This window comes from Mauremys reevesii, linkage group 6 (genome assembly GCF_016161935.1).
Source record: "Mauremys reevesii isolate NIE-2019 linkage group 6, ASM1616193v1, whole genome shotgun sequence".
In the NCBI taxonomy this organism is placed as follows: domain Eukaryota; kingdom Metazoa; phylum Chordata; order Testudines; family Geoemydidae; genus Mauremys; species Mauremys reevesii.
The window spans coordinates 88,313,676-88,329,068 of record NC_052628.1 but is presented as its reverse complement, the minus strand read 5'-3'; the positions used below and the strand labels follow the sequence as shown (position 1 = coordinate 88,329,068).

The following is a 15,393-nucleotide window of genomic DNA, read 5'->3' as shown; positions in this document are numbered from 1 at the left end:
ATAAAATGCAGAATTACTCATCAGACTTTTTTGAGGACTATCCAGTCTGAGCAAGTAGAAATGTTTGTCAGAAGTTACACTTATATTTTTGAAATGTAGGTTAGCCTTACACCACACATAAACATTTCTGAAGGGATTTTTCATTGAGCTATATAGTATGGTGGATGTAAAAAAATATATGGATAGTTCCAAATAATGAATGAGGAGCTGTGGACCTAGGATTGTGCATCACATAAAACAAATATAGTACAGAAATGAGCACCAGCAGCCATATTGGTGTGCCACAGGCTCCAAAAAGACATCAGCTTCACAGGAAGAATATGATAGGCATTGGTCAAACCCAGATGGAAGCCTGTGTCCTTAGAAGTACCTTAGGTAAAGATCAGATCAGTGATGAAAATCAGATTTTGGAATGTGAGACTAATATATGAAACTACTAAAACTGCTAAAAAAAAGTAAGAAAAGAAAAAAGGACAGATATCATCTTGATGTCCTTGTTATCAGTGAGTGTAGGTGGACAAGTTCAAATAAATTACATTTCAGAGAAACAAATAAGATCATAATCTACTGTAGGAAAGCAGATGATAGCCATGAAGCTGGCATAGAAATTCTAAAGTTGAAAAAAACTCAGCAGGCACTAAGCGAGTGGGAATCATTAAATTAAGGAATTATTGGAACTTGTTTTCAGACTAGATTCTTCAAAGTAACAGTCATACAATGCTATGCACCAAACCAGGAAAAGCCTGGAAAAAAATTGATTTTTATGATTTTTTATAGGATGTGTTAACCAAAGTTCTCAAATATTATATCATAGTGACTATGCATGATTTTAATGTAAAGGTTGGAAGTAACAATAATTGGTTGGATAAAGTTATGGGCAAGTGCGTCAGGGATCTGGACATGAATCAAAATGGTGAACAACTAGCAGAAAGTTGCAGTGTAAATGACCTACTGATAAGTGGAGCAACACTCCCTTCCCACATAAAGAAACCATAAAGTGACACAGAACTCCCCCAATGGTACTACAAAGAACCAGATACATTGCTTCTCAATTTCAAGGAAGTTTTGCAGCTCACTGGCAGATGTACGTGCATACAGGGTAACAGACATGGGAAATGACCATAATCTTTGTATCATTAAATTGAAGATCAAGTTAAAGAAGATGAAGAAGGTTAAAAAAAGGCCATGAATCAAGAGTGCAAAATTAGAAGACCCAGACACAAAAAGTGCTTTTCAGCTTGAACTGAAGAACAAGTTCAGTGTTCTCATGGAGTCGAACTGAAGAAAACAAAGACACCGATACTATGTGGGAAGATACCAGAGAATGCTATCTAGAAAGTGCAAAGACAGTCTTAATAGCAATGAAATTTAAAAGGTATGGATGGTCTAGTGATGCACTTGGGAAACAGTGGAAAAAAGAAGTGTAAAGCAAAAACTTACGAATGCTAAGACAAGAAGAGACAAGCAAGTAGAAAGAAGAATACAGAGCTCTAGACAGAAAGATAAAAAGGAGTGCTAGAAGAGATAAAAAGGCATTTATTGATAGAATCTGTCAAGAGGCTGAAGATGCCAGCCAAAGAGATGAATTTACTACTTTGTATAAAACAATCAAACACTAAATAGGAAACTCTAGCAGTATTGGAGCCCTATTAAAGATGCAGTACTTTAGTACAGAACAAGAACAAAGGAAAATATGAGAACAACATTTTCAGGCTTTTTTAAATAGACCAAGTCCAAGTGAACTATTAGAAATACATAATGAAGACCTACTACCAGAGCTTGATATTGATTTAGAAGACATTACAATGGAGTAAGTTAGAAAAGCCACCAGTAAACTTAAAAATGGGAAAGTGGCTGGAGAGAATAACATTACCAGAGAGATACCTTAAAAAGTTATGAAACAGCCATCTACGAATTTCCTTGGGTTTTTGGATAGAATATGGAATAAAGAAAAGAACTCAACCCAATGGAAGAGGGGCCTTATTATAAAATTGCCAAAGAAATGCGACTTTACCAACTACAATAACTGGAGAGAAATTATATTACTTTCAGTGTCTAGGAAAATCATGTGCAACATCATCCTGGGGTTTGAGCATTGGCCTGCTAAACTCAGGGTTGTGAGTTCAATCCTTGAGGGGACCATTTACGGATCTGGGGCAAAAATCTGTCTAGGGATTGGTCCTGCTTTGAGCAGGGGATTGGACTAGATGACCTCCTGAGGTCCTTCCAACCCTCATATTCTATGATTCTCCACCTATAAAACATTTTAAGAAACATATAGATCTCCAACTTACAGAAGAACAAGCAGGTTTTAGACCACCGAGATAATGTGCAGACCATATTGTTGTTCTCAGACATATTACAGAACAAAGTGTAGAATGGCAAGCCCCTCTTGTGATAAATTTTATAAATTTCCAGAAGGCTTCTGACAGTGTACACAGAGACAGTCTTTGGAAAATTATGGCATACGAGAGAACACAAGCAAAAATTATTAAATCGCAGACCTATATGATAATGTTGAATGTGCAGTCAAAGATGGTGACAAAAATCAATCAATGCTCTGTAGTGACAACTGGAGTAAGGCAAAGTTGTATTATGCCCCCACTATTGTTTGCATTGGTCACTGACTACGTCATGAGCAAAGTAACCACAGAAGATAAGCAGTGAATTTTATGGACAAATTATAAAGCACAATTTGATGACTTTGTTTTTGACAGACATTGTCCTGATTAGTCAACATATCATGTAATGGAAGAAAAGACCCAGCTTTTGGCGCAGACAACAAGTTAGCTTGTTCATCAGCAAGGGAATGGCAAAAATATATGACCATCAAACACCCCAAAAGCAACCATCAAAGTAGATGGAGAAAACAATGAAGAAACACCAAAAGAACTAAGTTATTTTACCTCAGATGTGCCCTGATGGTGACACTATGCTATATATCAAGCAATGAATATCAAAAGCAGCACAACTTACATAAATTTGAAAAGATTTGGAAAAGTAGTATGATTGGCACTAACACAAAACTATGAATTTTTAGCACTGGCATCATGTCTGTCCTCATTCATGAAGCAGCGTCATGGAAATCTACAACAGAAATTGATAAGAAGATCAACCCATTCCAGAGTTAATGCCTGCAAAAGATTTTCAGAATTCACTGGGAAGAGTTTCTTGCAACATCAGAAATTCTAAGAAGAGCAGACCAACCTGAAGCATTAAACATGGTATGAAGAGGAAGATGAACCTTTTCAGGACACACTTTAAGGATGCCACCAACACAATTTCCACATCAAATGATAATTTGGAGACAACATGAACAGAGAAAAAGAGGGTGACCTAGAGAAACATTATGCAGAATAACAGAGCAAGAAGCCAAATCCATTAACGTGACACCCAGAAGCCTGAATAGACCAGCACAAGACCGAAATAAGTGGCAGAAACTAGTGGGTGCGTTATGCACCAGAGGGTATGAGAGGATATAGAAATAAAGAAGACAAACATAAATTTACATTTAAGGTGTTATAGCTGTATACTGGGGAACGCTAATTTTCTACAGTTACTATAGACACTCTCTAATGTGTCTAATATAAATGTTATGTTAATGTGCACAGGTGGTAATTCACCTGCAAAAGAGTCAAGAAATTCCAAGTTTTGGGTCCCATAGCAACTGTATCACAACTTCTTTTACATTTTGGCATGAATCCCATGAATCCCATGTCCCAGCATAAAGCCTGAATAAACAGGTTTTATGCAGGGCGCTCCTTGGGAGCTACACTGAACAGAATCCTTCATTCCCAAGACATGGAAAGGAAATATTGCAGTTCATGGGCTGCAATAGCCTCCATAGCCCTCCATATGCAAAGTATAGCCAGCAGATCCACACAGACATAGGTCCCCCATTCTTGCTGGTAGAGAGCAACATTCTCAAACACACAAGGGGTGGCAATTTCTCCAGCATAGACTCTCTAAACCATTAGAAGAGAAACAGATCACATGGCTTGAGGATGGATAGACTAATAGAATGCCATTGCTTCCAACTATCAAATTTCTCTTTAACTAAAAAAAACGCATAAAAGTCTAAAGAAAGGGTAGAAGGATGGGAGGGTCTACGTTTATCAGAGAACAAAAATTACAGGTAAGTAATTTGCTTTTCCCCAGAAGTTAATTATGGTAAATCTACTCCATGTATATTCTATATATAAAATAATTACATAAAATATATCTGCAACAAGAATAACTATATAAGAGAAAACTTGCACTAAAACAGGGTTGCATAATAATACATGTAGAAATTCCATTGTGACATTAAATGAATAATGTTGACAAACCATACAGCCTACATATTACTGATTACACAGACACTTCCAAAATGTGTTAAGAGAAAATAAATATGTAAGCATAAACAGCAACACAGTTTTTGTACAAGGAGACAAACACTGCAGAATCCAGTATTCAAACCAATATTTCTTACTCATGGAAAGATAAATGTTTTAAAGTCCATCGGACACATAGCATTTAAGAAAACTTTAGATTCATGAAAATTGAGTAATTAAAAAAAAGTTCTCCTGTTTTGAAGCCCATGTTCTCTGAGGACTCTTACGGCAGGGAAGAAGGATGGGTTGGGGGATCCACACTGACTACAATATCTCAAAGAAACAGTTTCTATAGATTAACCATTCTTTCTTTGTGTATGTGTCTTCATGGATTCCACTGTAGATGGCTGGCACAGAGCATCCTCTTCAGGATGGCAGGCATGAAGAGCACCAGATGCATTAGTCAAACAAGGATGGGAGTACTGCTCTCCTGAATCTGGTATTGGATCTACCAGTAAAGTGCAGTGCACAGTGTTTTACAAATGTGAGCAGACTGCTCCACCTAGCTGCCTGGCAGAGTTCAGACACTGGAACATTTCTGAAACAGGCCAAGGATGTTGCTTGAGCTCTGGCAGAGTCAGGGCTGGCTCCAGACCCCAGCGCGCCAAGCGCGCGCTTGGGGCGGCATGCCTGCAGAGGGTCCGCTGGTTCCGCGGCTCCGGTGGAGCATCCGCAGGCATGCCTGCAGGAGGTCCACCAGAGCCGCGGGACCAGCGGACCCTCCGCAGGCACGTCTGCAAGAGGTCCCCCGGAGACGCGGGACCAGCAACCGCCAGAGCGCGCCCCGCGGCGCGCCGCCCTGCTTGGGGCGGCGGAATTCCTAGAGCTGCCCCTGGGCAGAGTAAGCCTTGATAGTGGGGGAGGTATATTTGACAGCTAGCAGCAGAGATCAGACGCAGTCTAAGTTCTGCCTTGCTGCAACAGGTGGTAAGAGGGAACTGTGGGAGGGTTGTGGCTGCTATGCCCTTTATGTTCTTGTACCGGAGCACAAGGAAGCACAGGACATTGATACTAAAAAAAATTTCAAAGAAGAAGGTGGTGATTGCTGGTGTAGTAGGGCTGGATACTATCTGGAAGGGGAAATCGGAGAAATACAGTGCCAATCTCTCCTAGACTCCAATGCCCAGGTAACCATTGCACATACCACTGTCACTGAGAGGAGTCATCAAACCTATAAATTAGCTGTCAGGGTGGATAACAGAGTAATGCTTCAAGTTCTGGGAATGTGGCACACAGTCGTCAACCTCCAGGCTTTACAACTAACCTGTAAATTCCTTTTGGTAAAAGATGGCACTCAGTATGCCTGATTGAGACTGACTTCCTGAAGAAATACCATGCTATTGTGAATTTCACCAACTGTTCCCGTTCACTGTTGGGAAGGTGATTTTCCCTGTTCACTACAGATGGCCATGTGGAAGTGTGTGGAGCGGTGGCAGAAAAAAAATCTGATGGCACCTCTAAAATTGAGATGATTATCCCAGGCAGATCAAAGAGTTGGTGCCAAGATGATGAAGGCGGTCTGATTGAGCCCTAACCTTCAAATAGGCTGGAGCTCCTCACTGGACACTCGATTGGTAGGAGCTGGTGTGGCTAGCCAACGTGTCAACAAAGCCATTGGTCGCGTATCATGCTGATCCTGCAGGAAGATCACAAAACCAAGACTCCAGTTGATGTGAGGAAGTTGAAACCAGACTAGGGACAAGGCAACAAAAGGCTGGGAAGAAAGGCCCAGTGAGATGCAGAAAAGTTAGGACTTGAGTTCAAGTTTAAATAACACAGTCTGAAGCTTGAACAGATGTGAACAGTACAGGAAGTTTTGTTAGAATATGCAATTATATTTAGTCATGGTGACCCACCATCTGGGATGCCCTGGGTTAATAAAGTATTGGATCAGTTCTGGGAATGCCAGACCCATCAAACAAACACATGGAAGGATCTCCATCCATTTTCAGCAGGAGTTCAAGCAATAGGTCACAAGAAATAGAGGAGAGTGGGCTCATTAGGCCCTCTGTGAGCCTGTAGGCTGCTCCAGTGATGTTGGTGTGGAAGAAACATGGAGGTGTGTGGGTCTGTAGGGATTATCATAGACTGAATGATGCAGCTGTTAAAGATGCCTATCCCTTGCTCCACACTGACAACACATTGGATTGCCTGGTTAAAGACTGATGGTTCTCCACCCTTGACCTGGATACTGGCCAATGTAGGTGTATCCAGAAGATAACGCTAAAACAGCATTGTGCACCAAGCAGGGACTTTTTGAGCTCAACATGCTGCCATTTGGTCTGTGTAATGTGCTAGGTACATTCCAGAGGCTCATGGATATCGTGTCAGCAGACTTGCACCAGGATGAGATCACTGTGATAGGCCGAACTTTGGAAGAACATCTGCAGAAACTGAAAATCAGTACTCAAGAAGTTGAAAGGTGCCAATCTGAAAGTTAAGGCCACTAAGTGTCAGCTTTTTCTTTAGCGAGGTGACATATTTGGGGCACATGATCTCTATGGAGGGAGCAGGCCCAGATCCAGAGAAGGTGGATATGTCAGAGCATGACCTGTTTCTTGCTATGTAACCGAAGTGCACACTTTCCTAGGCTTGGCCTTCTTCTACAAATGACCCACAGCAGACTTTGCTGTCTTGGCCAGCCTCTTACAGAAAAGCCCCAGCAGATGTGAAGTTCTCTAGAAATGTGGAAGACAACTGGAGAAGATTTAAACAACGTTTGGCACTATATCTGCGAAAAGGGAATAGCAGGTTGGACATCACTGGATTACATTTCACTGCCACAGATGGTAAGAGGGAACTATGGAAAGGACACAGCTGGTCCAGCTTTTATGCCCTCCCATGGGAGCACAAGGAGGCACAGGGTGCATGAACGGTCTCAAGGGACGCTGCTATTCAAAAGACTACAATCTCATGAGCACGGGACGCATGCACAACTACACTGGGATTTACACTGACATAAAGAAGAATCTTGGGTTCCATTCCAGGCTCCAGAGGAGAATGTGCTGTAACAGGCAGACTCTTCTGCCCATTTCCTCAAGCATGATCCCTTCTGCCTCATCCCCTCCAAATTGTCCCTGTCCCAGTCCTGTTTCTTCCCCATCTCTGGCTCCTTATCCAGTCCCAGTCTCCACTGCTCAGGCCTCTCATTCCAGTCCCAGTCTCCTTGCCCATCCATTTCCAGTTCCTCCCTACCCCCAACTCTTTGTCCCCAGTCTCTTTGCCCAGCCAGGCCCAGACCTACCTGTCCCCCGTGGCTCCTCATCTGAACTCCCTCCGTCCTGGCCTCTAGTGGTTCATCCATGCTCCGTGTGCCCACTGGCTCCAAATGGCACTCTCTCTCCCCAGGCTCCTCATCTAACCTTAGTGCCTCCCCCCAGTCCCTTGTCTCAGTTGCACTGCCCAGTTAATCCCAATCAGGTCCTCTGGCTCTTCATCCGATCTTTCTCCTGGCTATCTACTGGCTCCCAGTCCCTCGTTCCCCCAGCTCCAGTAGTCTTGCCCAGCCAGTCTCACTCTCTGGCTCAGCCAGTCCCAGTCTCCCCTGGACCCCAGTCCCAGCCTCCTTGCTCAGCCAGTCCCAGTTTCCCTCTCTGCCACAGCCAGCTTGCAGTCCCAGTTTCCACCCCACAGGTTCCTTGTCCCAATCTACTCTCACTGCCACCCCTCCTCAGGGTTGGCTTTTCTTCTCTCTGCATTCAAATCAGGCAGCTTCTTCATCCATGCTGTTTGAGCCCAGCAAGACAGTCAATGAGAGCAGAGGAGAAAGAGACTCCTTGCTCTCAGTTCTGGTCCCACACACAGCATACCCTGTAGCAATCCAGAACAGCAATTGCAGGGGGAGTTCTGTTCAGCCCTGGGTTGCAGCATGCCCACTGAAGACAGAATCTTTGGGAAATATAGCTACTAAAATCTAAGATGTCTCTACTGAGCATGCGTGAAATGCAATTTTTCAAAGGATTATGGGGGCGCTAGGGCATTTCAAAGGAAAGATAGCCAGAATTTTTTCAATGGACAAAACAATGTATAATAGCTGAACTGTTCTACTTGAAACTTTTCAGACTAATTTAGCCCAAGGCCAGACACCCAACACACAAAATTTCAGCCCAAATGGTTAAAGTTTGGCAAAGTGATAAGAAACTGAAAATAGGGTCTTATAATTGGAAGAGTTGGGCAATCTTAATAACAGGCAGTGCTACCAGCCCTGCCTAGAATAGAATAGATAATTGAGTAATATGTGCAAGAGAGAAGGAAAACAAGCAGCAAGGCAGTATGTGCAGTGGGTCACTGGGAGAAGGGAGCAGGCATAGGAAGAGAGGAAGACCAAGTTGTGCTGGAAGGCACTAAAAGAGTTAACTTCAGAAGCGTCGCTACACCTGGAAGTAAAGCTGATTCTGCTGTGTCACTTTTGGATTATCAATAAATAAATCTTTGCTGACACCACACTTGCTTCTGTGTGCTCCTTGCTCCTAAATGCACTCACACCACAACACAGATGGAAGAGGAAGATAACTGGAGAAGGGGACCATGTAGAGCTAACTGAGACAATGTGACTCTTATTTCCCTCCTGCAAGGGAAAGAACACATCTCCTTAAACACAGTAAAACACGAGTAATTGTTGTAGGTGCCACAGGGAGATAGTGTAATTGCAAGTAGGATTATAATTGGAAGGGGACGTGGCCCATAATATGTGTCTTTTTTTACGATATGGTCACTTTACTGCAAAGTTAGATAATCCTTTCTATGGCTAGAATTTAAACTTACCCATAAAACTAAAAGTTAAAAAATATGACAGAATACTGTAGATGTAATTGTTAAGTAAGTCCAACTAAAACAGTTGCAGAAATATACCATGCAGAAATAAATTTATTAATTTTAAGGCAAAAGTTCTATCTGAAAATATTTAAACAATGTGAATTCATCTCCTATTTTCTCCCAAGAATTATTTCAAATGACACTATAAAGAACAAGCTTTTAACCACTGACAATTTCTCTCATTCACTTAAAAACTGAAACCAATAAGATGTCATTAGGGATGTGTATTTAACCACACATCCTGCCAAGTATGGAAATTGCAATTAATAAACTTACATAGCTCCATTTGTGTAGACTGTGTCACTTCCCTCCACATACTGCACCTGTGCTGGGTAGACATGCTGTACCTGCTGCACGGTCTGTACCTGCTGTACCTGTAAAAACAAAACAAAAACAAAAAACCACCAGGCACTTTATGGGACATGGTATTTTGCAAAAAGAATGTCCAGTGCTAAATGGTTCTAATGGTTACTAAGCAATATGAAATAGTTGGGGCACATGTCTGTTCTAACAGTTATTAAACAATAGAGAATGTGACAGCTGTGGGACAGGACTGCAATTATCACATTACGGTATTGACATCTCAGAGCCACACTCTTGGGAGTGCATGTACTCTCAGTGCCAAAGTCAGAACCACCTGGAAAACAGTGGACCACATATTTGCTCCTTCACAACAGCAGCCTCCTGGAACTCAATCCAGTTCCTTTCTATTTAAATCATAATCTACTCTCAAGAGAACTAGGGAAAGTGGATGACAAGTGTGGATCGATGCTGTTCATCTATTCTAAGAATTACATTTCCTAGGTAAGTAAGTTTCCTTTGCCTTGTCTACCCTAGATTTTTGCTCCAATGCAGCTATACTGATGTAGCTGGGCTGGTATAAATCCCTAGTATAGATGTGATGCACTGGTGTAAAAACTGGCTTGCATTAGTGTGATATACCTGAGTTTCTAATTGGGGTAAGCTGCATCCGTGTGCATCACTTTTTACATGAATGCTGTGAAACTAGTGTAACTATATCAAAACCCCCAGTACAGATAAAGCCTTTCTCTGAGTATTGAAAGCAGAGTTTCCCCACTTAAACCCACCTTTGCACTCCATTGCCCCAGGTGTCACCTACTTCAGTAGGCTCAGAACACAATTCCACCCTATATCTGGAACCCACGTCAAAAAAGTAAATGTTGCATAAATTTATGAATTGAACTTCAGGAAGCAACCTTTCCTATCTCAGTGACAGAAATATTTCTTAGACATGCTGTTGTCAGGCAGCCTTGGACCTGGTAGAATATGCCTTAAGGCCTCCCAACACTCCAATCCCCCTCTAGCATGGTTCTCATTTCATTCTGTGGCTCATCAGGAAGGACTCTTTCAGAACTTCTCAGTTAGAACATCCCTATCATCCTGACTACTTCTGCAAAATTCTGACTATAACAGATTTTTTCTACTCTCTCTTTTCTGGTACTGACTCATTCATTTAGAAAAGAGATTTTGTGACAGATTTATAGGAACTCTTCTCCATATTGACTATAAAGCCTAGATTCTGAAAGCAATCCCAAACTTTAATATTGCTGCTAAAGTTTGATAGAAAAAATGGAGGTTTTTGACATGACCCTTTTTGAAGGTTAGATTAATTAGTGCTTACCGCCAGAAGTTTTGTGAAATATTTCCTTTGTGAACCATTTATACAAAGACAGTACTGCTCTTGCACAGCCTGTTCTTTAGGAAAGGGTACCTGACCTGTTATTTTTCAAAAAAATTTAATCAAGTGGTAAAGGTGATTTCTTAACATATGACAAGACAAGGCTGAATACGTTTACTCTCCAACAAATCATTGGCCTTATAAAAGGGAGACTCAGTAAAGAAGTGAAATGATGAGACCACTATTTAATCCAAGAAAAATTGTCTTATTACTTGACTTCAAAGCAGATTTTGTGCATGAAAAGAGGTAATACAAATTATTGCATCACACAAAAATCTCTGTTCAAGAGTATTCAAACCTAGTGATGTTTTCATCCTCCTTGAATTCCTGTGCCCTCTATCTTATTCTAAATTGTTAACCCAAATCATAATTGCTCTACAAGCATTGGTGGAATCTGATCATTGAAGTCTATGAGAGTAATTTCAACAAGCTTTGAGTCAGTCCTGAAAGCACACTTTTCAACCTTCAAACGTGCCAATATGTTTCATAAGCCATCAAAATTTGCAATTTGCAATTTGTTTCACATGATAAGTGACAGAAGAATATAATAGTTTTCAAAAATAAAGTCTGTTTTTAAGGATTTTTTTTCTCCCTGTGTGAATCATATAAACAAGTTCTGTAATCTGAGATTTAAGAAGACAGACAAGCTCCATAGTTTCATCCATATTTTAAATAAAAAAAATTGTAGCAGGATAAATAGTCAGGACTTTTTAAAAAAATTATACCTTTTTGCACTCCTACAGCTTGTTTATTAATTCAGTATGCTGAAGCATAAAAATCCTTGCAGCAGTATGAATAAAAAGCAACAGATAATGCTCCACCTCCTTTGCCACCTTGCCAGAGAGCATGTTTCAGAATAAAGGTGGGAGGATGTATGTTGACTTATTTAAAAAAAAATAATGAAACCCTGTTAGGAGTTAAAAATGTTGTAACTAGAAGGTTCCATGGCAGCTGGAAATGACAGTTGAGTGACATCCAGAGTCTGAAAATCAGTTTATCCAGCAGGGCCGCCCAGAGGGGGGGGGCAAGAGGGGCAATTTACCCCAGGCCCCGAGCCCCACAGGGGCCCCCACGAGAGTTTTTCGGGGCCCCTGGAGCGGGGTCCCTCACTCGCTCCGGGGTGCCCGGCAAACTCTTGTGCGGCCGGGCGCAGGAGCTTCTGCCGCTCCTGGTCTTCGCCGGCGGGTCGGGGGTCCTTCCGCTCCGGGGCGGAAGGACCCCCCCGCTGGCGAATTACCGCCGAAGACGGAGCGGGACCCGCCGCCGAAGTTCAGCCCGGTCTTCGGCGGTAATTCGGCGGCGGGGGGCCCTTCCGTTCCGGGACCCGCCGCCGAAGTGCCCCGAAGACCCGCGTCAGGGGCCCTCCTCCGCTGAATTACCGCCGAAGACCGGGCTGCACTTCGGCGGCGGGTCCCGCTTTGGCGGTAATTTGGCGGCGGGGGGGGGGCCCCGCCGCAGGTCTTCGGGGCACTTCGGCGGAGGGTCCAGGAACGGAAGGGCCCCCTGCCGCCGAAGACCCCGGGCCCCCGGAATCCTCTGGGCGGCCCTGTTATCCAGAGTTGTAAGCTCTCAATGAAGCCTTCAGAAAATAAAAGGTTCCTTGCTGGGTCAATATTAGCGACTTGATACCACTATAGAAAAACAACCACACACAGCGCCAATATTAGAGACTTGATACTACTATAGAAAAACACTCCCACCCACTCTGGTAGAACTGCATATATTGTGTATAATTATTTGAGGAGAAAATGTAAAAGATCAGGTAACTCCCAAACAGCTTTTATTTTTGAAGTTTAAGAAAAACTTCATTCAAAACTGAATTTAGAGCTGGATCCAATACATTTTTAGGGAAAAACCATGACTTCCTATAACCAAGATACTTAAATGGTCTCTTTATGGTGATAAGTGAGAAATAATATAGCTAAAAAGCCTTTGTGATAGCCTTTGTTTTGGAAAATTTTGTCTTGAAGAAAACCACTTTAAAGAAGTGTTAAGCCTTGTTAAATAATCAAGCTATATCCTATTTTAAATTATATATTTATAAGGAAGCATATGACTTTTTCAGTTAGAAAAAGTTCATTCACTACCGAAGCCAAATCTATGTTAAACCTCTTGAGAATGTAAAAAGCAACAATGAGGCCTGTGGCACCTTAAAGACTAACAGATGTATTGGAGCATGAGCTTTCGTGGGTGAATACCCACTTCGTCAGACGCATGTAATGGAAATTTCCAGAGGCTGGTATAAATATACAGGCAAGACTCAGTCTGGAGATAACGAGGTTAGTTCAATCAGGGAGGGTGAGGCCCTCTTCTAGCAGCTGAGGTGTGAACACCAAGGGAGGAGAAACTGCTTTTGTAGTTGGCAAGCCATTCACAGTCTTTGTTTAATCCTGATCTGATGGTGTCAAATTTGCAAATGAACTGAAGCTCAGCAGTTTCTCTTTGAAGTCTGGTTCTGAAGTTTTTTTGCTGTAAGATGGCTACCTTTACATCTGCCATTGTGTGGCCAGGGAGGTTGAAGTGTTCTCCTACAGGTTTTTGTATATTGCCATTCCTAAAATGGACTTGTGTCCATTTATCCTTTTACGTAGGGACTGTCCAGTTTGGCCGACATACATAGCAGAGGGGCATTGCTGGCACATGATGGCTTATATAGCATTGGTGGACGTGCAGGTGAATGAACCGGTGATGTTGTAGCTGATCTGGTTAGATCCTGTGATGGTGTCGCTGGTGTAGATATGTGGGCAGAGTTGGCATCGAGGTTTGTTGCATGGGTTGGTTCCTGAGTTAGAGTTGTTATGGTGCGGTGTGCGGTTGCTGGTGAGAATATGCTTAAGGTTGGCGGGTGATCTGTGGGCGAGGACTGGCCTGCCTCCCAAGGTCTGTGAAAGGGAGGGATCATTGTCCAGGATGGGTTGTAGATCACTGATGATGTGTTGGAGAAGTTTAAGCTGAGGACTGTAGGTGATGGCCAGTGGAGTTCTGTTGGTTTCTTTCTTGGGCTTGTCTTGTAGCAGGAGGCTTCTGGGTACACATCTGGCTCTACTGATTTGTTTCCTTATTTCCTCGTGCGGGTATCGTAGTTTTGAGAATGCTTGGTGAAGATCTTGTAGGTGTTGGTCTCTGCCTGAGGGTTTGGAGCAAATGCGGTTGTACCTGCCTCTGGAAATTTTCATTACATGCGTCTGATGAAGTGGATATTCATGCTCCAATACATCTGTTAGTCTTTAAGGTGCCACAGGACTCACCTGTTGCTTTTTACAGATCCAGACTAACATGGTTACCCCTCTGATACTCTTGAGAATGGGCACATCTTCTTAAGGTTCATTTTCACTGCACGCTTCTTTCGGCTGTGTGTAGAATGCATACCTATCTAGCCCCCTAGTGTGGGTATAAACAGCAGTGTAGCCACTGAGACGTTGCTTAGATGGGTGGAGTAAAGAAACTCCTGAAGGGTGCGGGTATATATGCAAGTACATATTCTATATACTTGTTACTTGCCCAAGCCTGTCTACACAGCTATATTTTGCAGTGTAGTGTCCTGCTGCCTCCCTGCTGCTGGAGCCTTGCCCCTCCACAGGAAAAGACTCTCCCAACAGGGAAAGACTCTAGCAGCTCCCTGCAGTTGGAGCCTTCTCCCTCTAAAGAACCTCCTCTCCTCCCCCAATCAGAGACTTTCCTCACCGTGGTGAAAGGTTCCAACAGTAGGGAGCTACTGAAGCTTTTCGCCACTGTCAGAGCCTTTCACCAACACATGTAGTTACAGGGCTTGGCTACACTTGAGAGTTACAGCGTTGGTGGTGGCTTTACAGCGCTGTAACTTACTCCCCGTCCACACTGGCAAGGCACATACAGCACTGTATCTCCCTGGCTACAGTGCTGGTTGTACTCCACTTCGACGAGAGGAATAAAGAGAACAGCGCTGCTCTTGCAGCGCTGGGGTGCCAGTGTAAACAGTGATTAATCTTACTACACTGTAACTGACCTCCAGAACCTTCCCATAATGCTTTTAAGTAAAGATAACACAATTTGTTTTGTTGTGATGCCTCTCTTTGTTTTGTTGTGAACTCGGGGCTCCCGGAGCTGCTTATCTAAAAAACAAATACAGCTACTGTTTGCTCGAGCAGAGGCAGGCAGTGGGATGAATGTTCACAGCTAGTGTTTGCTTGAGGAGAGAAGCAGCGGGGTGGGGGTGGCGGGGGTCCGTTTTGGAGCAGCTGCTTATCTGGTCTGTGAGGAAGAAAACAAAGGCAGCTATTTGCATTTAGTGAATGAGAGAGGGGTGGGGAAAGGGGTCGGAACTTGCAAGGCAGGGAGCTGACACAGTGTCAGCTCCAAAAATCCACTCTCTCTCTCCCCCGCACGCTTCCTGTCACACTCCACCTCACCCCCCTCTTTTGAAAAGCACGTTTCAGCCATTTGAACGCTGGGATAGCTGCCCATAATGCACCACTCCCAGCACCGCTGCAAATGTTGCAAATTGGCCACACTGCAGCGCTGGTAGCT

The 15,393-nt window shown here is 43.1% G+C and overlaps 1 protein-coding gene and 1 long non-coding RNA gene across 3 annotated transcripts in view; one reads left to right on the top strand and one right to left on the bottom strand.

Moving 5' to 3' along the window:
• Positions 1–15,393, bottom strand: part of RFX3 (regulatory factor X3) — a 162,766-nt gene that overhangs the window by 74,410 nt on the left and 72,963 nt on the right. Inside the window, exon 4 of the mRNA XM_039544162.1 lies at positions 9,465–9,562. Within this exon, the coding sequence (XP_039400096.1) occupies positions 9,465–9,562 (98 nt within the window). The remainder of the gene's footprint in view (positions 1–9,464; positions 9,563–15,393) is intronic.
• The window catches only part of LOC120407878, a 70,293-nt gene continuing 64,593 nt past the window's right edge, over positions 9,694–15,393 (top strand). For both annotated transcript variants that reach the window (XR_005600296.1, XR_005600297.1), the window contains exon 1: positions 9,694–9,992. This is a non-coding gene — a long non-coding RNA (uncharacterized LOC120407878). The remainder of the gene's footprint in view (positions 9,993–15,393) is intronic.